The sequence below is a fragment of the Sciurus vulgaris genome (genome assembly GCF_902686455.1).
Source record: "Sciurus vulgaris genome assembly, chromosome: 4".
Classification (NCBI taxonomy): Eukaryota; Metazoa; Chordata; class Mammalia; order Rodentia; family Sciuridae; genus Sciurus; species Sciurus vulgaris.
In genome coordinates this window covers 161,044,739-161,068,508 of record NC_136464.1, presented here as the reverse complement: position 1 = coordinate 161,068,508, position 23,770 = coordinate 161,044,739, and the positions used below count along the sequence as shown (strand labels likewise).

At 39.2% G+C, this 23,770-nt stretch overlaps 1 protein-coding gene across 4 annotated transcripts in view; it reads left to right on the top strand.

Annotated features, from left to right (window-relative positions):
• Window positions 1–23,770, top strand: part of MTUS2 (microtubule associated scaffold protein 2) — a 599,410-nt gene that overhangs the window by 446,487 nt on the left and 129,153 nt on the right. For all 4 annotated transcript variants that reach the window (XR_013763613.1, XM_079138562.1, XM_079138560.1 and 1 more), the window contains one exon: window positions 5,624–5,722. Coding sequence is in view for 3 of the 4 variants with exons in the window: in XM_079138562.1 (XP_078994688.1) it covers window positions 5,624–5,722 (99 nt within the window). In the remaining variant the exon portion in view is untranslated. The remainder of the gene's footprint in view (window positions 1–5,623; window positions 5,723–23,770) is intronic.

Below are 23,770 nucleotides of genomic sequence, written 5' to 3'. Positions count from 1 at the left end.
ACTGAGTGAGGAAGACCTGCTTTTAATGTCCAATCAGCTGGGGGGCCTGAAAGTGAAAGAAGGGGGAAATTCTCTCTGGTTCCTCCCTAAGAGGTGGGGACACATTTTCTTCTGCTGCCACCCTTGTATATCAGACTCCAGATTCTTTAGCATTTGGATTCTAAAACTTGTGCCAGTGACTCTCCAAAGGACTGGTGGTTGCCCCATTGGCTTCGCTTGTTCTGGGGCTTCTGGTTTGCTGGAGAGTATCACTACCAGCTTCTCTGGCTCTCTTCTCTGGAGAGCTTGCAAATGGCCATCTTAAAACTTTTCAACTTATGTAATAATTGTTATTTCCTAATAAATAATTATTTCCTAATCTGTATATATGTCTGTGTGTGTGTATATATATGTAGACACACACACACACACACACACACAAGTATATAATCTTTTAATTTTGTTTCTGTAAAGAACCCTAATACAATGCTCAACAGCAATTCCAGATTTACCTCCCACCAGCTTAGGAATCTATCAGAAAGAAATTTCTTTTCTAATAATTCCAGCAATATTTCCAAGGCAGGAATATCATGATCTTGTTTTCATTCTCAAACCAAGACATAGCATAACACCAGAGTGGTGCTGAGTTCTGATTAGGCAGATCTGGACCACATGCCCACCTCCAGATCCAGGTGGGTCTGCCCCACTGAACCACATGCATCAAGGGCAGAGAAGAGTGATTCCAAGGTCAGCATGGATACTGTTAAAAGGAGCTGGTCAGACCAGGCCAGAGACATGTCATCTGCAAGGGGAAAGAAAGTAGGGAAAGCTGATTAAAGTCTAAGGAAAGATGGCTACCCAAGAAATGTCAAGGAAGTTAGAAAAAGTTTCAGAAATGCTTTTTAGGAACACAGGGAACTAAGATAGATCAAGAAGTTAGTGTGTGCGTGTGTGTGTGTGTGTGTGTGTGTGTGTGTGTGTTTAATGAGTAAAAAGAGCTTCTTCATTATTTCATTCAGTTATATGGGGAAGTTGTGGTAGGCTGAATAATGACCCCCAAATATCTTCATGTACTTATTGCTAGAATCTTTCAGTATTGCCGCAGATGTGATTAAGTTAGAATATGAAATAGGAAGATTATCCTGGATTATCTAGACAAGCTTAGTGTAATCCAAAGTATCCTTTTAAGAGGTAATCAGGAGGAGTTAGAGGAGATATAAATGAGGGAAGCAGGGATTGGAATGATATACCTTGAACACAGAAGAAGAAACCATGAGCCAAGGAATAAAGGAAACCACTAGAAGCTGAAAAAAAGAAAGAACTCTCCTCCTGATGACACATTGGCTTTAGCCCAGTAGAATGATCTCGGATTTCTGACCCTCAGAAGTATAAGAGTAAATTTGGGTTTTTTTGTTTGTTTGTTTGTTTTTGTTTTGTTTTGTTTTGGTTTTGGTTTTTTGGTACCAAGGAGTAAACCCAGTGGTGCTTAGCCAGTGAGTCACATCCCCAATCCTTTTTTGTATTTTATTTAAAGACAGTCTTTCATTGATTTGCTTTAGAACCTTGCTAAGTTGCTGAGGCTGACTTTGAGCACAAGATCCTCCTGCCTCAGACTCCCAAGCTGCTGGGATTATAGGTGTGTACCACTGTGTCCTGCAATTTGGGTGGTTTTAAATCACTAAGTTTATAATCTTTCATAATAGCAGCAACAGGAACTAATAAGAAAGTTTCCAAGAAGAGAAATGAGCTGAATATGAGAGTAATCAGCAGACCAGGCAGACCCAAGAGAGGTTGAACCTTTTAACTTAAGGGGAAAACATGGGTTATGACCCTGCAGACTGGGACCTATGATATGACAGATAGGACACGGGGCAGAGGATATGATATCCTGGAGGTCACTTATCCCATGCCATGGAGTTGGGACTTCCTAGAAGACCATAACAAGCTTTGGAAAGGCTTTTGAAAATAAACACATGTAATCTGGTTAATGACTGTCCTTCTGGAAGTGTTAAGGAGGATGAGTTTGGTAAAGATGAAGAAGGCAAAACATGAGACAGAGAAACCATTCAGGAGATTTTTGTAGTTTAGGCACCACTACAGAGGCAGAGGCAGGAAGACCTAGTGAGTGCTTAGATGTGGGAGAATAAGGATGAGGACAAATGGTTTCTGGTGTCAGTGAGTGGGGGAAGAATGGACCAGGAAAGATAACTCAGAAGAAGGCTAGGTCTGAGAGGAAGCTGGTTTTGTAGCTCCATTTGGGTTATAATGGTTCTTTCATCTAGTAGGTTAGTGTTGATATCTGTGTCAGTGGAACCAGGTCCAGATCTCAGGGGAGATATCTGGTCCACCTGCACTAGAAATGACAGGTTTTGTAGACCCTGGTGTACAGACACCTGTGGTGCAAGCAGGTTGAGTGGACAAGCTCACCCAGAAGAGGAGACAGAAAAAGTTTAGGGCAGCAGCTTGGGATACTTTTTCTCAAATGCAGGAAATGAAAGAAACAGAAGTAAAGGAGAATGACCAAGGACAACGGGAAAACCATGAGACCAAAGACCAAGGACAATGGGAAAACCATGAGACCAAAGACCACACTAGCATTACTAGACACTCAGAGACCCTGTGGATTTCAAGGGTACCTTACGGTGAACTTAGAAAACATTTAGGATGCATCTAGATTGAAGAAGGCTGCAAGAAGAAGGAAATGTCTTGACTAATGGCTTTAATTCTCTGGACCTCAAGAATTCCATAACCACACAGGCATTCCCCCCCAGGCAGCCTGTACCCTACAGAGAGGTTTGTTGGCAGAGGGAATATGAAACTCTCCATCCAAGTTATTCCTCTAGGATTGCTTAAACTAGACTGGTGTCTCCTATCCTATCATGGATTAGACAAATTATTTTCATTTGGATTTTGGTTTCTCTCTTTTTATGGTTTTTATTTCTTATTATACAAGTAATGTATATCATCATAAAAAAGAGAGATACTGTGGAAGCATATTAAAATAAATAGTAAAATCCCTCAGTCCTACTGTTCAGAAGTAACCACTATTAAAAAGTTTGCATGTCTTTCAAATACTTTTACATTTATACATATACCTATGCATCTGTGTACATAAGGCAGATGACATTTTGTGTTATAAAGATGGGATGATACCATGCATTCTGTTCAACAACTAGCATTTTTGTTGCTATAGCTATTTTTCCATGCCCGCATACTACAGAGCTGCCTCATTGTTTTCAATGGTAGTTTTAAAAGTACTCCATGGTTTGGATATACCATAATTTATTTAATCATTCCCCAATGTGCATTTTAGTTATTTACACATCTTCATTTTGGTAAGTAATGTAATCAGTGTCTTTGAGTGTACATCTTTGCACACTTATTGGAGTTTTCCAAGGAGACATTGGTAGAAATAAAATTGCAGGGTCACTGAGTTTATATTGAATGCCATTTAGTGTGAAGCATAATGCTCTCCTCCATCACAAACATGACCAATTCCTATGCTCAGGAAGCTTGTTCCTATTGAATTGTGTCATAGTAACCATTATATATAAAAAGTCCCAGAACTTCTCAAAAAAAAAAAGAAGAAGAAGAAGAAAGAAAGAATTGCAGGGTCAAAGGGATCAATATTTAAATTTCTATTTGAGGCCACAAACTATACTCTATGAAAGCTGAATGGAAAATAATGAAAGGCTAAATAAATATTCATGCTTAGCTTTATTTAGGAAGCATTTCTGGTGGATTTTTTTGGTCTTTAATGTGTTTCCCTTCTCAGTTCTCAGGAGTCATGGTATCATCCACATTTGTTGATACCTCAAATCAAAGCAGAGGGACAGAAGAGATGGGTAAGGTTAGCCCCATATGGCGTATCCTGATGGGTGCCTGGGACCTCTGTGGAGTGGAGAAATGGTTGAAATACCAAACTTCCTTGAGCCCTAATATAAGTAAATTATAGATTTACATATAAATCTGTAATAGTGCTTTTAAAGTTATAAAGGGAAAAATTGACCTACTTGAACATATGAAATTTTTAAACTACAGATACTGTAAATAAGTTTTAAAAACTGAAAAGCTAATAATGTAATATATGAAATAGTAAAGGATTGCCATCCAAAATAAATGAAGAGTTCTTACACATTAATAAGAAAATGGGCAAAGTAGTTCTAAAAATAACTTTGTGTAATTAAGTGATTTCCAAACAAAGAAATGCATATGACCAATATGTAAGGATTCTTGATTTGTGGCAAAAGTAGATTTAGACTTCAATGTTGGTGGGACACTGAGCATGTTGTAAGAAGAGTTGTTCTTATACATGGTCATTTGGAAGTATGAGTTAGTGTATCCTTTGGGTAGAAAACTGAAAGCTGTCTAACACATTGCAAATGAGTAGACCCCATAATCCAGCAAAAGTGCATCTGTGCATTCTCCCTCTAAAGACATTGGTGCAGTATACAAAGGTGAAATTAGCAGAATGCTTATTGTAGCACATATAGTTATTTTGATAGCTAAAACTTGTACACAATCTGCACATTCATCCAGGGGAGGATGGTAAAATGAATTATGGTACATCTTTTCTCATGAATATGATGTGGCACTTTAAACAAAAATCTGTAAATAGGCTGTTATAAAAGATCTCTCCCAAATGTGGTTAGTTTAAAAGAAATTCATGTTTGATTAATTTATTTAACTAATAGGTGTATTTGCATTTATTTATTTATTTATTTATTTATTTATTTATTTAACTATGAATACTTATTAAAAGATCAGGGAGAATAAACACCAAATTGCTAGCATTCCCTGGAAAGGACAGTTTGGTTGTTGGGTTTGGGGAACATTTACGTTCTGTGTCTGACACCATCCCAAACTTTGTACTTTAAATGAAAGTAGGGAAGCAGAGGCAGGTCTGGGTACAGTTAAGTCTGTGTGATTTCCCTAATCTTCCATCCATTGTTCTTTGACTTTGCAATGAAAGTGATATGAAGGTAAGTGTTGTGACCAGCACACAAGGGAGAAGCCACCTTTGTGGCCGGTCTGTCGCCAACATGATTTGAGGCATATCCACATTGTTTCCAGATATCACCTGCACTCAGGTTCCTCAAAGTCTCAGCTGCAGCCAAGAGACCTAGAAGACTCTCTAGGTCACCTCTGTGGATCAGCTGCATGCAAATTAATTAGAGTTCAAACCGTGTCCCCTGTGGCTGGGCTCTGGATGATGCTGAAGTCATTAACAGTGATGTTCAGCTACAACTTCCTTCCCTATCTTCTGAAAAATTGTTTCAGCAGAGAGAAGCCAGCAGACCAAGTTGGTGGCTGAAGACAGTAAGATTTTAATTTTCAGATACTTTGTGAGGGTCACTGGGGTGATGGTAACATTAGAGAAGGGGGTGTTTTTCATCAAACCAGAGACAGCAATATGATCCTTTCCCTGACCATTCAAAACTAAATTCCCTTTGCTATAAACACATATGTCATTTCTCCAGCCCAGGGGATAGTGACCATAGCAACAAATCATCCAAATATTTTGTTGTTATTGTTCTGTTTGCCTTTTGTTAAGCTGCCCTTTGCACAAACAATTTATGTTCCCTTACCCTTTGGATTGTAACTAGCTTTTGCTTTCTATTTCTCTTCTCAAAACTACATATAGGAGCAAAGAAAGAAGCACAAAAAGATCAAGATGCTAATAAACCTACTGTTTCATCTCCTAAGAGAACAGCAGCTTCCACCACCAAACTTCATTCACCAGGTATTTACGAAATGTGATCTGCATTACTGGGAGAAGACTTAAACTTGGAGTTTGTTTGACTCAAATGCCACTGACAGAGCAATGCCAGCCTGTGTATTATTAATGATGGTCCAGGGGTTGACGTACATAGGCTGGTACTGTCTGACTCTAGATGAAATGAGCCAGTCGCTGGCATCATCTTTATCTTCAAAAACAATATGTTATGATGTGTTTAGGGGGGAGAATTTCTTTGTGTAGGGGGCATCTGCTATTTCAGCAGCATGTAGAACTAATTTATAATTGAAAATCAGATATCAAAGATCTCACCTCAAGACATTTTTTTTCTATAATGGAGAAAAACAGAAACAATGGATATCAAATGATGGTTATCTTGTCAGTGAGGAAAACAGTTGTTCACATTCAGACATGAATGAGCTATGTAAGATCACTTGAAAGTTGAAACTTATTTTGAATATTCATGTTATAAGGCATTAACTCCTCTGTAGAATAGCCCACGGTGTAATTTTAATGATTTTCTTTACCAGAAAATAGTGGCTATAACAGTAGCTTGTGTTTGATTTCTTATTAAATGTCAGATACTGTCCTAAGCTCTTTAAATATATTAACTTATTTAATGTCCCAGTAACTCCATGAAACATGTGCCATTATTGTCTGTCTCTTTACATGTAAGAAAACTGAGATATGGAGATTTTTAACTAATTTCCCCAATGTCACGAGTAATAAAGTCACAAGGAGTAAAGCCTTGGTGCGTTAATCAGCTTTTCATCACTGTGACAAATACCTGAGAAAAAATATCTTAAAGGAAGAAAGATTTATTTTGATTTGCTGTTTCAGAGGTTTTAGTCCATGGTCAGCAGGCTCCCAGGCAGATACATGGCAGAGGACTGAGCAGAAGAAAACCGCTCACCTTATGACTCCTTATGAGAGCGGGAAGCAGAGAGAGGCGGGGAATGGGGACGAGACCTAGTGTCCAAGGGTACAGCCCCAAGGACCCACTCCCTTCCATGAGATTGTACCTCCTACAGTTTCCCCCACCTCCTACAGTTTCCCCCACCTCCTAATAATCCCTTCAGCTTCGAATACTTCCGTGGATTAATCCACTGAGGTCAGAGCCCTCATGATCCAACCACCTCCCTAAAGCCCCACCTCTGAACATTGCTGCACTGGGGTCCAAGTTTTCAACACATGAGTCTTTGAGGAACATTCCAGATCCAAGCTGTAACGCTTGGTCTCAACCCAGGCAATTGGAATTCCAAACGTGCATCCTTAGTCACTGTACCATTTTCCAGGAAGCTTGAAGAAATATAGGACTTATTCAAGTTTCTGAATGACTAAAAATATACAAGAAATAGACCAAAGGCACATCTGAAAGGATTGAGGGACAAAGCTTGGGGCCTAAATAGGGTGAGAGATCAGATCCATAGACCCTGAATAAGTCTGAAATTTCTGAAGGGTAGTACTCTTGCTGGATGAATTAAGGAGAAAAAGAAACCTAGCCCTGTAGGTAACTGACCTAATGCAGCTCCGACTCTGACAGAAGAAGGGTGAGAGGAGCAAGCCCTTTCTGAGGACCCCTAACCACAAGTATTTTAGTCAGCTTTTTCGCCGCTGTGACTAAAAGGACCCAAGCAGAACAACCGAAGAGGAGGAAAAGTTTATTGGAGGGCTCACAGTTTCAGAGGTTTCAGTACATAGAAGGTCAGCTACATTCCTCAGAGCTCAAGATGAGGCAGAACATCATGGCAGAAGTGTGAGGCAGATGGAAGCAGCTCGCACGATGATCAGGAAGCAGAGAGAGAGAACCCACTCATCAAATACAAAGCCATGCCCCCAATACCCACCTCCTTTAGCCACACCCTACCCACCTTTAGTTACCACTCTATTAATCCCATCAGGGGATTAATCCACTGATTGGGTTAAGGCTCTTCAACCCAATCATTTCTTCCTGAACCTTCTTGCATTGCCTCGCACATGAGCTTATGGAGTAACATCTCACATCCAAACCATAACAAGTCTGTCCTGCTGCAATTTAAGAGCTGGAATCCCTGCTTCCACTGTGCTCTGAAGATTCCATTTAAAATGCTGTAGAACTTGTGGCCACATAGCAAACTAAAATAGGTAATGAGTACACACTCAAGGAAACAACCATCGTGAGTAAGGTTTTTATATTCTATGGGAGTAAAGGTGTTATGTCATCTTAGACTTTGTTAAGTTCAAATGTTTATGTTAAAAATTCTAGGATGAACAATGAAAGAGTGTATAGTTCTGAACCAGTACAAGAGAAAAAGTTGAAATAAGAGGTTGAAACATTAATATAATTTGGGGGAATTAACACAGATGGAGAAAAGAGGGAGAGAAAAGAAGGAAGAAAGAGAGAGAGAAGAGGAACTCAAATAATAAAATAAAATTACAAAAGGACTCAAATATGTCATAATAAATGTACATGAACTAAAATCTAGACCAAACAAAGACCAATGGAGTAGAGGAAGAGATCAGTGGGAGAGAAAGGGGGAGGGAAAGGTATAGCACTGGGGATTGGAATGGAGCAAATTATGTCATATGTATTTATGAATATGTCAAAATGAACCCCATTATTATGCATAGTTCTAAGGTACTAATAAAAACACTAAAAAGAGATAGGGGGGAAAAAGACTTTGATTCCCAGTCTACTTTCATTTATAGAGTAGTCAAAAGGTATTTAAGTGGTTATTATATACTGTAAAAATCTAGCTTTTTAAACTATTTCCAAAAATTCGGACTATTTCCAAAATACATACCTAAAATGTAAGAATATTAAAAGGTTGAAATCATGGAAATATTTGTTTCTAGAAAATCCTAAAAAAAGAAAATCCATGGTGCAACAGTTTGGAAACATTTTTATTGTAATTAACAAATACATAAAGCTACTATTATATCCATACAAGTCTTGATATGAATTCCTGATTTAATTTCTCTTGAGCAAATATCTAGGAGTGGAATGGTTAGAGCGTATGGCAGCTATTTGTTAAACTTTTTTAAAAGGTGCCAAATGGTTTTCCACAGTAGTTTACCTTTTTACTTTCTCAACAGTGATGTGTAAAAGTTGCAGTTCCTCCATGTTCTGCCAACACTGAGTATGGTCAGTCTTTTTAATTGTGGGCATTCTCAGAGGTGTGTCATGGTATCTCCTTGTGGTTTTAATGTGCATTTGCCTAATAACTGATGGTTTTATTATGTTGTATGTGACTTTTTTGCCTTTTCCTAACAGTGTCTTTTGAAGAGTAGATGTTCTGAATTTTAATGAGGTTAAATTCATTTTTTTCTTTTATGGATCTTGATTTTTGGTTTCTCTGAAAAATATTTGCATAATTCAAAGTCACAAAGGTTTTCTCCTTCATTTTCTTCTAAAAGATCTAAAGGTGGAAGTTTCACATTTAAGTCTATGACCCATTTGAATTGACTTTTGTATGTAGGGTGAGGTGTGGTTTGAATTTTTTTTCTTACATAAGGATATGCAACTAACTGACTTCTGTTCTTGTCATTATGATTTCTTTTCTCCTCTGCTTAGACTGGGTTTAACTGGCTTATGTGCTTAGTTTTCTAATGAGTGTGTTTAGTAGGATAAATTTCCCTCTGTACTGCCATTGATGCAATCTACAGATTTTGATATATTGGGTTTTAATCTTTCTTGAGTTCAAGATATTTTCAAATTTCCCTTTTTTATTTCTCCTTTTGCATATGACTATTTAGAAGTATGACTTTTTTGTTGTTTGCAAGTATTTGGGGACTTTCAATAAATCTTTCTCTTATTTATTTCGATTTATAATTTTATTGTTTCTGGAAGACATATTTTGGATGACAAAAGAAAGCTCTATCCCTCTACTCACCTCTGATACCAAAATGTGTGGGGTGTTCACACCAAAAATATTTTTCCCAATCCTCTGCTAATACCAGCTGGATTTCTTACAATTTATTTCAGTTCTGAAACTAACTACCCATAGTTAGCACAAACCCCACCTGTTAAGGGCTCAATGTCACAAGACTTCCCCCTACCTCAACTGCCATAACTAGTAGATGCTGCACTTCTGTGCAGTCTGGCTACAAATCAGAGGCACCCCCAACCCCTACCTTAGATTCCATAATTTGCTATAACAGCTCACAGAACTCAGGGAAACACTTTACTTATATTTATCAGTTTACTGTAAAGGATATGCTAAAAAATACAAGCAAACATCCAGATGAAGAGGTACATAGGATAAAGTCAAAGATGCCAAGCATAGAAGCTTCTGGACCCATGGAGTTGGGGTGTGCCACACAGACCAACCTAGAAGCTCCCCAACCCTTGTAGTTTAGAGATTTTACATAAACCTTATCATATAGGTATGATGGATCATTACCTCAATTTCCAGTCCCTCTCTGCTCCCCAGAACATAGGGGATAGAGCTGAATGTTCACACCTCTATCCACCTTTCTAGTGACCAGCCCTATCCTGAAGCCATCCACACTGCACCAAGAGTCTCCTCATTAACATGAGAGATGCTCCTAAGAAATTTCAAGGGATTTAAGAGCCCTGTGTCAGGAATTGGGGTCAAAGACCAAATATTAGAACAAAGGATGCCCCTAGCACCTGATCACTCAGGACATTACAAAAATTTTAGGGTCTCTGTGTCAGGAATGATGGGCAGAGACCAAATATACACTTCTTGGTGACTTGAATCCTTTTAAAATTTATTGAGATTTGCTTTAGGACCCGCAACAAGATTTATCTTAATAAATGACTCTTGCATTCTTAAAGGCAATGTCTATCCTGCTTTTTCTATGTAAAGTTTTCTATAAATATCATAGGATAATTTGAATGACAGCACCGTTCAAGTATTCTATATTCTTCCTGGTTTTCCATCTCCACATTCTGTCAGTAATTGAGGAAAGCTCTGAAATCTAAAACTATAATTGTAGACTTGTCTGTATCTACTTTCAAATCTGTCAGCATTTGCTCCACATGTATTATAGCAGTGTACTTCTATCTCTCTCCTCCTGGCATTTGTGCTGTTGTCAAATATTTTACTCCTATATACATTATAAACTCATAGCGCATTGTGATTATTGCCAACTACCGATACTCAGTTTTCTTTTAAAGATATTTAAATAAGAAAAAATTATGTTTTCTCTTTTAGTTTCCATTTTCAGTGTTCTTTATGCCTTTGTAGAGATCCAGATTTTCATCTGGTATCATTTTTCATCTATCTGAAAGATTTCTTCAAGGTTTTGTACAGTAGAGGTTTGATTGTGATTAAGTCTTTTGATTTTTGTTCACCTTCATTTTACTTTGTTCAGAATTCAAGTTCTGAATTCAAGTTAAAAAAAAAAATGCAAAGATGTTGTTCCACTATTTTCTTGTTTAACTGGTTTCCAGTGAAAAGTCTGCTTTTATACTTATCTTTGTTCCTTTATACATAATACATATCCCCCACCCCACCCACATCTTTAAAAATATTCTATCTCTGATGTTGAAAAATTTGATTATAATATGCCTTGGCGTAGTTTTCTTCCCCTTTTGAACTTGAGAGATGTTGAGACTCCTGAATCTTAATTTGATCAAATTTGGAATATGTCTGCCTTTGTTTTTCTATCATTTTCCAAAAATTTTCAGTCCTTACCCTTGTCCTCAAGTTCTCTAATTAAACATGTATTAAGCCATTTGAACTTAGCCCGTATCTCCCATCCAAACTCATACTCTGTTCACTTCTTGAGATGGTTTTTTTTCTGTGTGTTTCATTTTGGATAGTTTATCTTATGATCTTTTCACTAATCTTTCCTTTCCTTTTAAAAATTTTTATAATAGTATCTGCTTACTAACTTATAGTTCTGTAGATCAGAAATCCAGCTGTGGTTTAACCTAGTTCTCTGCTCGGAGTATCACAAGGCTGAAATCAGGATGATAGCCAGGCTGAGTTCTTGACTACAGATTTTTGAAAAAAGTCTGCTTCCAAAGTCATTCAGATTGTTGGTAGAACCCAGCTGATTGTGGCTGTACACCTGAGGTTCCTGTTTCTTTGCTGGAAGGACCAGCTTATTTGGTCATCTCTATTTCTTGCCAAAGCAATGATCCTGTACTGAATCCTTCTCAAGCTTCAGATCTCTGACTTCCCCCTCTGTGACCATTTGTAGAAAACTTTGGTTAATCAGTCTTACCTAAGTCAGCTTCACTCAAAATAATCTTTTTCTTGATAAATAATATAGCATAATCACAAGAGTGCTATCTCATCATATTCAGTTTCCACTAACACTCAGGCAATTGTGCAGGCATCTTAGCCTGAGCTGTGATAGACTGTTAAGTCATAGGCTATATGGCTTAAACATGGTAAATTTATTCTCTTTGTTCTGGAGTCTAGGAGTGCTGGCTGCTTTGATTCTTGGTAAAAGCTTTCTTCCTCCCTTGCAAGTGAAAGCCTTCTGGCCATGTCTTCACAGGGGGAAGGAAGAGATCATCTTCCTTCATGCCTCTTCTTATAACACTGGTTCCATTCATGAGGGCTCCTACGGCCTTCTATAGGCACCTTCCAAATGCCTTCACTTTGAGGATTAGGGCCTCAAACATATAAATTCCGAGGCAACACAAACATCCAATCCATAGAAGCAGGATATTTTCATGCAGGAGCAAAAGTTTGAAAAATCCCAGCTTAGGATCTCTCCTATCATAGGTGGAGTTCAAGCTACCCTAGAGAATGGCAATGTGGAAATGCTGCATAACTACAGTGGAGAGATCTGGGAGATACAGTTTTCCTGCTCCCAAGCTCAAACCCTTGCTTCCTTTACTTCTTTTTAATAGTAGCTCTTCTTTCTTCACATCACTGAATATCAAAGATCAACTGAAACACTTAATGCCTACCTCAGACCTTTGAGTCTTCAAATGACATCTAGCTAGGGGATGCTCTCTGGATGGTGAATTTAGGAGTTCTTTTCTCTCCTGCTGCTTTGTAAATCGAACGAGGGAAAGGGTTGTATTTCTGTCATCTCTTCTATCCTTAAAAAAAAAAAAAAAAAAAAAAAAAGCCAGTACAAACTCCCCATAACCCTCATATTGCTAATAATTTTCTCTTCCCATTTGGCTTATGAAAGAATTTTTCATGTTCCCCATCTATGTCCCTTTACTTATGGGTTTGTCAGATTTTTTTATCACTATAATAAAATACCTGAGATAACTAAAAGGTTTATTCTGTCTCATGGTTGCTGAGATTCCAGGGCATGATTAATTAGCCTCATTGCTTTGGGGCCTGTGGCAAAGCAGTACACCATGGCAGGAGTGTGTGGTAGAGCAAAACTGCTGACATCACAAGCCAGGGAGCAAAGGAGAGGAAGAGGAAGGTGTCTTTTTCATGGGCATGGCCCAGTGATCTGAGGTCCTCCCACTGGTCCCCAATACCTAAAAGTTCTGTCACCTCCCAATAACATCACTTTAGGGGCCATGCCTTAAACACATGGACCTTCAAGGTCACTCAAGATCCAAACTGCAGCATCTTACAGATGACTCCATAACCCACTGCCAACTGACTGCCTCCTCCTTCCTGCCATTTTATTGATCCTAGGTCTGGAAAGGTCACTAATGACTTCTTGGTAATTAAGTCTTATTAGACATGTTCTATTCCTTATTTCTTCTTAAAATCCTTTTCTTTCTTTGACTCTGGGAACCTTCCTCTCTACTGGTTCTCTTTGTGCACCTGTAAAATGTTAGTTCTTAGTGGCTTCCACTAGAAACTTTCCCTGTACCTTTTCATGTTACCAGGTTGACTTGGCCCAAAATAGACTGAACTGGCTCAAATCTTGGTTCAGTGATTCACATGATGTGTGACCTTGGGAATATTACATAATTCCTCTGAGCCTCAGTTTCTTCTTCTCTAAAATGGGAATAATATCCATACCACAGTGTCAAGCTAAAGATGAGTGAAAATTTTAGAATAAATGGTAGTAAAATATCCCTGTGTTCAAATACATCTGTGAAAATATCTTTAGTGGGTTTTCATATTTTAACAAAATTGTGTAATCATCATCTTTATTTCCAAAACATTTTCATCAACCCAAACAGAAATTCTGTACTCATTATCAGTCACTTTCGTACACCAGCCCCTGACAGCCACTTGTCTGCTCTCTGCTTTATGGATGTAACTACTCTGGACATTTTGTATAAATGGAATCATTCTACCTGTGGCCTGTCATGTCTGCTTTTTTCAGTTAGCGTTAGGTTTTCAAGAATCAACCGTGTCATCACATGAATCAGCGTATGATCCCTTTTTATGTCTGAATAACATTCCACTGTATGGACATACCACATTTTTTTATCCATGCATCATTTGGCATTTTGGGGTTCTCCACTTGTTGACTATTGTTAGTAATGCTATCATGAACTTTCAAGTCACTTATCTTTTCCTAGGAATAGTGTCTAATCTGCTATTAATTTCACATGGTATATTTTTCATCTTAGACATTGGGGGCTGTATCTCTAGAATTTTTATTTAGATCTTTTTCATCTTCTTTGTCTCTATGTAATATATTGAGTCATACCTGTACTTCTTTTGATTGATGAGTTTAGGCCATTAACGTTCAGGTTATTATTGAGAAATGATTTGTATTCCCAGTCATTTGGCTTATTTTTGGTTTTTAAGTTGGCTTGGTTTCTCCTTTGAGTGCTTTTTCTCTAAGGTAGTTCCTCCTTTTGCTGAACTCCATTGTTGTTTTTCATTTCCTCCTCATGGAATATTTTGTTGAGAACATTCTGTAGTGCAGGCTTTCTATTTGTAAATTCTTTTAACTTTTGTTTATCATGGAAGGATTTTATTTCATGTTCAAATCTGAAGGTTAGTTTTACTGGGTATAGGATTCTTGGTTGGCAACCATGTTCTTTCAGAGTTTGAAATATGTTGGTCCAGGCCCTTCTAGCTTTTAGAGTCTGGGTTGAGAAGTCGGCTGCTATCCATATTGGGCTCCCCCTATATGTAATCTGATGCTTTTCTCTCGCGGCCTTCAAAATCCTATCTTTATTTTGAATGTTAGGCATTTTCATTATAATGTGCCTTGGTGTGGATCTGTTGTGATTCTGTGCATTTGGTGTTCTGTAAGCCTCTTGTATTTGATTTTCCATTTCATTCTTCAGGTTTGGGAAATTTTCTGATATTATTTCATTGAATAGGTTGTTCATTCCTTTGGTTTGTATCTCTGTGCCTTCCTCAATCCCAATAATTCTTAAATTTGGTCTTTTCATGATGTCCCAAAGTTCTTGGAGATTCTGTTCATGATTTCTTACCATCTTCTCTGGGCAACTTTATTTTCAAGATTAAATATTTTGTCTTCATTTTCTGAGGTTCTGTCTTCCAAGTGGTCTAGTCTGTTGGTGATGCTTTCCATTGAGTTTTTTATTTGGTTTATTGTCTCCTTCATTTCAAGGATTTCTGTTTGGTTTTTTTTGAGAATCTCTATCTCTTTGTTGAAATGATCTTTTGCTTCCTGCAGGTGCTCTTTCAGCTTATTGGTATTATCATTCATTGCCTGCATTTGCTCTCTTATCTCATCCTTTGCTTTGTGAATCATCTTAATCATGTATAATCTGAAGTCCTTTTCTGACATTTCTTCTAACATACTGTCATTGGATTCTATTACTATAGAATCAAGATTTGTTTGGATTATTTTCTTCCCTTGTTTTTTCATGTTGTTCATGTATCTTCCCCTCTAGCGCTGCAGATTTGGGGTATTGCAGATTTCCCCCTATAGGCTTATAGTGGCCCTATAGGTTTCCAAAACCCTTTCTTTAGGGGGAGATCAATATTAGCAGTGCCCAAATCAGACACTATGCAATCATAGACCAAATAGCCCCTATGGGGACAATAATAAAATTGTCATAATAAACAACATGTGTTCAAATGCTATCTTCGGTAAAACAAACAGGTTTACAATAATGTCTGCAGTTTCTAATGGAGGACAAAGAGGATGCAGAGGGATGAAGAATATGGCTGTTAATGGGATAATAAAAGAATATACAGAAGTTCTAGAAAATAGAAAGGATGAGAGTGTAATCAAAAGAAATCAGATGTTAGCATGTAAATAAGGGAGAAAGTGACTCTGAGGGAACAGGTAAACAGAAGGAAAAGAAAGCAAAAAATGTAAAGAAATAAAAACTTATTTTTTTTTTTAAAAAGGAGAAAAAAGAAAATCTAATGTATAACAGTCATATACTAATGAAACCTCCCAGTGTTCAGTAGCCTGGTGTACGAGAGGTACCTGACAATGAGCTTCAAGCCTCCAGCAGGCGTCTCAGGATGGGATTTGCCCCACCCGAAGATTGGAGCTTCAGCTTCCAGGATTATCCAAGATGGCTGCTCTGGCTTCCAAATGTGTTGGCAAATGGGGAGCTGCAGCTCAGGGGTGGACGTGGTCAGCTGGAGGTCCTGGAGACAGGATGCAGTTCGTCCAGCAGTGGTCCTGGAGGTTGGGTGTGTTTGGTGTGGTTGTGGGATCCAGGAGGCCAGGTGCAATCAGTTGGTCTGGGTTCCCGGTGATAGCGCACAGTTAGTTGATCTGGGAGTCCTGGCGGCAGGGAGCAGTCAGTTGATGTGAGGGTCCTACAGGCAGGGAGTGATCAGTCGGGCTGAGGGATCCTGGAGACGGGACTCAGTCAGTCCAGCCAGGGGTCCTACAGGGCCTGGCTATTGTCTCAAAATGGCGGCAGCCACGAGTAATCAAACCTGCAGGTACTGTAACAGTGAACTTCCAGGCAGCAGCAGGCAGCTGGTTCTCCACTGGCAGTCTGCAGTCAGTCTGCTGGCAGCTGTCGGACGATCGGGAGGTGAACCTCGATCGTTGGGTAATGGATAGGGGTAAGGCAGGCGATGGACAGGCGAGAGGCAGGCAAATGGCGGATGATAGATGCCTGACAGTGAGCAATCTGCTCTCAAAAAAGGCGTCGATTTGCTGGCAGATTGCAGGTGATCACAGCAGACAAATGGGGTAAAGAGCAGGGGATCGATAGGCAGCAAAAACTGTCTCACCGAGAAACAGATATCCTCTGCTTGAATCCGGCGTTGCGGAGCGACAAGGAACGCAGCCTCCCTCTAGACGACCATCTTGGATCTCATTCCTGTACTTCTTAAGCATATAAATATAGCCATAATAATCGTTTTAATATCATTGTCTAGCAATTCCATTCTCTGTGTCATTTGTCAATTTGAAAGAATTGAAATTTCTCCTTATGGTTTGTATGCCCCTGCTTTTTTGCATGCCTGATAAATTTTTAGATGCCAAACATAGTGAATTTTTCCTTTTTGGGTCTTACATATATTTTTATTTCAATTTTTTTAGCTTTTTTCTTAGATAAATTTGCATTACTTCAAAAAAGAGTTTGATCACTTTGGGTCTTGCATTTCAGCTTCATTGAGTAGGTATGACCCCATCATTAGCTTCAGAATTTTACCATACTACAGAGGCAAAAGCCCTCTGAGCACTGTCCTTGGTGCCCATGCATTATGAGGTATTTCCTCTGACTAGTGGGAACAGGGTCTATTTCTGACCTCTGTGAACTCTAAGGCTGTTCCTCTTGTCCTGTGCAGGATTCTTTCACCAGCCTAGGTACTTTATTCACAGATATGCCCTGATCAGGTCTCGACTGAGTTTGGAGGGTGCTCCTCAGTTCTCCATTTCTCTCTTTGTGGAGCTCTGCTCTCTCTGTACCATGTAGGTACCTCCTTACCTCCCTGAACCTTCAACTTCATTTTCTTAACTCAGGGAAGTCCCTGGCTCCACTTGGGTCCCCTGATTCCCTGCATCACAACCTGAAAAGTGCCTCTAGGTAATAAACAGAGTAAATTGTATGCTCCTTCCCTTTATTTCCAACTCCCAGGGATCACTGTGCTTCATTGCCTGAGGTTCATTGTCTTGAAAAACCATTGCCTTGTGTATTTCAGCCATGATTTTTTTGGGGCAAGAGGGTAAGTCTGATTCTGCTTTCTCTACCATGTCCTGAAGTAGCTGAATTTTTAGTATGAAAGTTTGGCAGCTGCCATGCCACAATCAAACCACTAATTTTCACCCTCAGAGAAAGAAACTTAACCTTGATAAATAGAACCCATACTTCTTATAAATAATAAGTCTTATGAAAATGAAAATATTTTCATACCAACTTATATTTTATCTACAGTGTTTTTTAGTTAACAAATGTTTCAGGGTTAGCTTTGGGAACCCTGATTGTACCTTCCTGTTTTTTTTTTTTTTTTTTTTTCTGTTCTCTACACCAAAATAGAAAATAATCTGCTCCCTCCTGAAGGTTGGAGACACAGACCTCTGCTTTCTAGGGCATAATAGATCACTGGTTTATTGTATGGCTGGCTGCTGCCCAATTGCATAATTCCTACCTCCACCCATACTTCAGACTGACTGGAAGGAAATTTCTCACTTGCTTACCTCCTCAGTTGCCAACCTCAGGTAAATAATTGCGAAGACCAAGTAGGGAAATTGTGTCCCATGGGACAACATTTTCTGAAATGTGTTTCAATTGGTTTAAAAAAATAAATCCTATCTAAGTCCATAAAGAACTCAGCTCATGTGTCCCCTGGGATGTCCTTCTGTCTGTTAGGATGTTGACCAAATTCACAGAGTGTTTTTTCTTACACTGAGAAGCTATCAAAGCTGTGTCCTCTAATTACTCTCCTTCTTGTTTACAAGTGTGAAGGTCATGGGCGTTCTCTGATATAAATATACAGGTTCCAGTGTGGCACCCTCTGTTATTGTATCCATCAAGCTTTTCAGTTTTAAAACTAAACCAAGCTTTTCTATCTGTTCCAATCCTCTGGATAGTGCCTGGATGGCTGCAGATGAATTTTTAATATTCTCTTTCCATTTTCAAACCTTATGTCCTCCCCAGTGCTCAGCCTTCGCACGCAAACTGTTTACAGCTCAACCTTTGCACGCAAACTGTTTGCATTCACCTTTGCGATGCTGTCAGTTTACTGGATTTTCCCCCAGGGGCCTCCAGGCTGCCAGTTGTCACTTGGATCAACATAGATTCAATCTGCTCTCACCAGACATATGCAGCCAATTCGATGGCTGAAAAGTATTTGTGAATAGGCAAGATTTGTATAGTAGGAGGTCACTCTAGATTTAGAGTATGCCTAGAACCTCAGAGGTGTACTAGAGATGTGGAGTTGTTCAGCAGTGCACTGAAGTGGGAAGAACCCTGGGGGAGGGCAGTTGGAAGACCCAAGATGCTCACCACCATGCCTTGCCATTATTGGTCACAGAGAAGGTGCTCAAAAACAGTAGTCAAGCATTTTGTTCGCCCACACACCATAGGACATGAAGCATCCATGAGAAATCAGGTGTCTGTAGGGCCTGGCAAGATGTTGCTTATGTATTTCATTCAGAAGCAGTGCTTTGGGAATACAATTTGTATTAGTCAGGGTTCTGTAGAGGAATAGAATCAACAGGAAGTATGATTATAAAAAGGAGATTTATTAGATTGACTTATACCACCAGAAGCCGGATAGTCCACAGTGGCCATCTGTAGGTTAGAGAGCTGGAAGAACCAGTAGTTGCACAATCCAAGAGTTAGAAGCCCCAGAACAAGAAGAACCAATAGTACTACCCTAGTCTCAGACCAAGCCTTCTGGAAACTCCTTGGAGAATCACTGGCAGAGTAACTTTGGAAGAGTAAAGAAGGGAGAGTTGAAGCAGCAATCTAGAACCCATTCAAGAAGAGCCGAGCTTGCATCTGCATCTGCTTCCTTGTTCTTCCAGCTTCTATTCCATCCTATTGGGCGGTTCTGCCCACACTTAGGGAAGTTCTCCACTTCAGTTCACTGTCCCACATTCCAATTATTCCAAGACAAGCCCTCACTGACACACCCAGAAGCCTCTTAATCATCTGCATCTCTTAATCCAATCAAGTTGACAATTCAAATTAACCATTACACATTAATTAACAGTTGGGAAAAGGGAACTCTTGCATATTGATGATATGATTGTAAATTAGTACGTCATTATGGGAGACAGCATGGAGGCTCCTCAAATAACTCAAAATGGAACTACCATATGATCCAGCAGTCCTACTACTGGGTATATATTCAAAAGAAATTAAGTCAGTGTATCAAAGAGATACCTGCATTTCCATGTTTATTGCAGCACTACTTACAATAGCAAAGATATGGAATAAACTGATAAATAGGCTAAAAAATGTGATACACTTGCACATACTTGCACACTTAAATGGAATACTATTCAGTCACATAAAGGAATGAAATCATGTCATTTGAGGCACTATGGATGGAACTAGAGATTGTCATGTTAAAGGAAATAAACCAGGCATAGAAAGACAGTCACCACATAATCTCATTAATATATAGAATCTAAAACAGTTGATCTCATAGAAGTTTAGAGGAGCATGGTGGCTTTGAGAGGCTGGGGAGACAAGGGGTGTGGGAACAATGGGAAGAGGCTGATTAATAGGTACTGTTATAGTTAAACAGGAGAAGTTGTTCTGGGGTGCTGTTGTGTAGTAGGATGACTATAAATAACAATAAGGTACCATCTATTTCAAAAAGCTAGAAAAAATAGTTTGAATGTTTTTACTACAAAAAATAATAAATGTTTGAGGAGACAATGTGTTTATGTTGATTTAGACATTATACAATATATGTATGTATGAAAACATCCTGGAGGCTGGGGTTGTAGCTCAGTGACACAGCACTTCCCTAGCATGCACAAGGCCCTGGGTTCAATCCCCAGCTGCTTAAAAGTGAAACAGATGCCTGTGTGACCAATGTGATCTTACAATATGTACAATCAGAAAAGTAAGAAATTATACTCCATTTATGTATGACTTATCATAATGCATAAATGCATTCCACTGTCATGTATACCTAATTAGCACAAATTTAAAAAATTTAAGTGAAACAGAACAAAACAAAAATCACACGGTACCCCTACCCCATAAATATGTACAATTTTTATGTTTTCATGCATCAGTTAAAAATAAATTTCAAATTTAAAAATATTTGGGAAGTGTACAAGAGCCAGTCAATAAAAAATTGGTTTTTACTTTTCACTTCATTTAAAGATTTCATTACTAGGGAATGGTATAGGTCAAATTATATGTTTATATTGCATGCATGTATAAATATGTAACAATGAATCCATCCATTGCATACAACTATGATGCACCAAGAAAAAATATGAAAAAAAAAATGAAGACGTCAAAATAATTAATTAGCTCTGTATTTCAAAAAGTCTTCATTCACTAATCTCAGTTTCCTAGCCCCACTGGGTAGAATCATTCGGATACTGTAGGAGACCACAGCTTTGGTTCCTTGGCAAGAGGCTAGACCCAGATGAGCAGGCTCTGCCTGCATGTGGCTGCTTTTGACTTTTAGGAGAAGCAATATAAACCCTGAAAGAATAGGGAGATGGTGACAAAGATCCCGTGTGTGGAGGTGTCTTCAGGGAGCACAACATGCCCTCCTTTAAAGCCCGAGTGGCAACTCTTCCAAAAATTGCAGGTGTCAGAGTCAAGAGTGAGTAACCATCACCACTTCTCACTCCAGTGCCTGCTGTGCAGTCTGTAAGCTCCAGGTGGCCACTGCTTTCCAGAATCTTCCTCTTTTATCGTGCCATGAACCCCATATTTCCCAGCAGACTGGCATTTTTCTCCTCATTATGTGCTGGCTTTCAAAACAAGAAAGCAAAAAGAAATACCTGTTTTGCCACAGGTGAGGCTGCCTATGCGTCTGCCATCCACTTTCAACACAAGCTTTCTCCCCATGTTGGCAAAGGAACCTGTGACACTGTCTTTATGGACCATCCCGGGGACAAACTGACACATGGGTGGACTGGAAAATAGATGACGGAATGATCCTTCAGGGAGTCGACTAGAAGAGTAGTTAGTGAAAATTGAAAACACAAGAAAAAATGCTGTTTCTAGTGAACAATAAAAATGTGTCTCTGACAGTAAAGAGATTTTTTGACCTCGGCAAAGTGACACTTTATGTATAGTCATCCCTCCATATCGGGGGGCAGTGGGGGACTGGTTTCAGGATTCCCCTTGGACACCAGAGTCTGAGGATGGTTAAGTCCTGTATATAAATGGCCTGGTGTTTGTAGAGGACCTATACAATCCTCTGTATCCTTTGTCATCTCTAGATGTTTATAAGATCTAATACAATGCGAGTGCTGTGTAAATGCTTGGTAGACTGTATTGGTTGGGAAAGAGTGACAGGAGGATGCAGCTCCATTCAGAGCTGGTTGAATCCTCAGATGCAGGACCTGGGAGCACCAACCGTATTAAGAAAATGACTGGACCCTCTTAAACTAAAAGCAGATAACTTCGCAGCCACGTTCATTTATCAGCTTTTCCAGTCTTAGCTCTGGGGACTGGGTCCTTGTCCTGTTGTGGAAGAGACCGAGCACCATGACACATTTAACAAGGCTCCCAAACAAGTATTGTTTGCATGAGGTGGTTGGGGGTCCCAGAGCAGTTCAACTTCTGATTGGTGTGTTGGTCCCCCAAGTTGATCTTTTGGGAGCCTCTGTCTTGCTCAGAACATCAGCTGTTTGGTGGCCCCAGGAGTAGAAATGCCAGATGACTATACTGTTTTTCCATAGAATGCTAGAATTTTGAGTGTGAGTAGAAGCAATTTAATAATGACACCGATATCAAAGTAAAGGCCAATGATGGGATTTTATGGAATCCCTTTATATTGTCCACTTACCATGGAGTATGCTTTCTAACCTAATGATAACAATGATGAAGATAATATAATAATAATCATCTTAAAGATGATAGGGATAGGTCCTAGGAGACATTCCACCCAGTAATAGGTCTGACAGCTGAAAATACAGGACAGTGTGTTCACTAAGGTCCACAAGCTCAGAGGTGATGCTGTAGACTATGGGTGGCAATTAGCTTTAATTCACTGAGCTGGAAGTAAGTTTTATCATTCCTTTAGATTTCTAAAAGAAGTACCTTCTACACAACAGTGTCAGGTACCTGGTGCCTCAGTACATTAATTAAAGCCTTGGAGTGTTTTATAAATTTGCCAGCCACAGCAACAAGATGACAAACATTACTTGTGAGGGAAAAAAATCTGCTTTAGGTCTTAGACTGCATGTTAGAGTTCAATGTAGACTGTACATTTCCACACCTTTTGTTCCTGGTGTCTTTTAGGTAGTTATCTTAGTCTTGGTTTTAGTGCTGAGAATGTATAGATGAAGCACACATGAAGATTGATTTGCTTATAACATGCAAGTTGATTTTCTGAAATATTATGTACTCTGATCTCATATAAAAAGAAGCAATAATTTCATATTCTGCTATTCCATTAAATCCCAAGGATTCAGATATGTCATGTATAAGGTTGCAATGCAATCTCTGATGACTTGTTAACAGAAGGAAGATTAAATGAAAATTAGCATGTTAGCCCTTAAATTAACAATCAGAAGTATTTAGATTCATAAACCATTTTTCCCCTCAAAAGATAAGGCCACTTGTGTATTCATGAACCCATTACTGCTCTGTGTGTCCTATCAGGTACTGAAGAGGCTATCATTTTCTCATTTGTTTTATAATTTGTTCCCTGATATTTTAGAAAGGGAAAAAATAGGAAGAAAGAACATTTGAAATATTGAAGGTGATTCATGATCTGACGGTCGGTGTCCGTGTCATGTCCTCTGTAATGGTGACTGCTTGAGCAGAGGAAAGAACATGCCTTTGGGATGTAAGTCCAGGGCCAGCCACAGACTTTCTGCTTGCCTGGGTCGGGAGGGCCACCTGAGCCTAACCAGTGTGACAGTGGTTTCTGGAGGATGCCTGCTCACCTGGGGGTCCTTGCTCAGGATGGACCCGTTTCCTCTGGGCTTCTTCATGGGGTCTCGCCTTTCTTCTTTCGAACTTTAGCCTGAAAGTCAACTCTCCTTAATGCCCCTGCCATGCCGACCCTCAGTCCCAGATGGGGCTCCTGGTTCCTTCTTCTGTGGTCCTGCAGCTTCTCACATTGACCTGGTGGGGTAAGGAAGGTGGTTGTACTGCAGTGGAGAGCA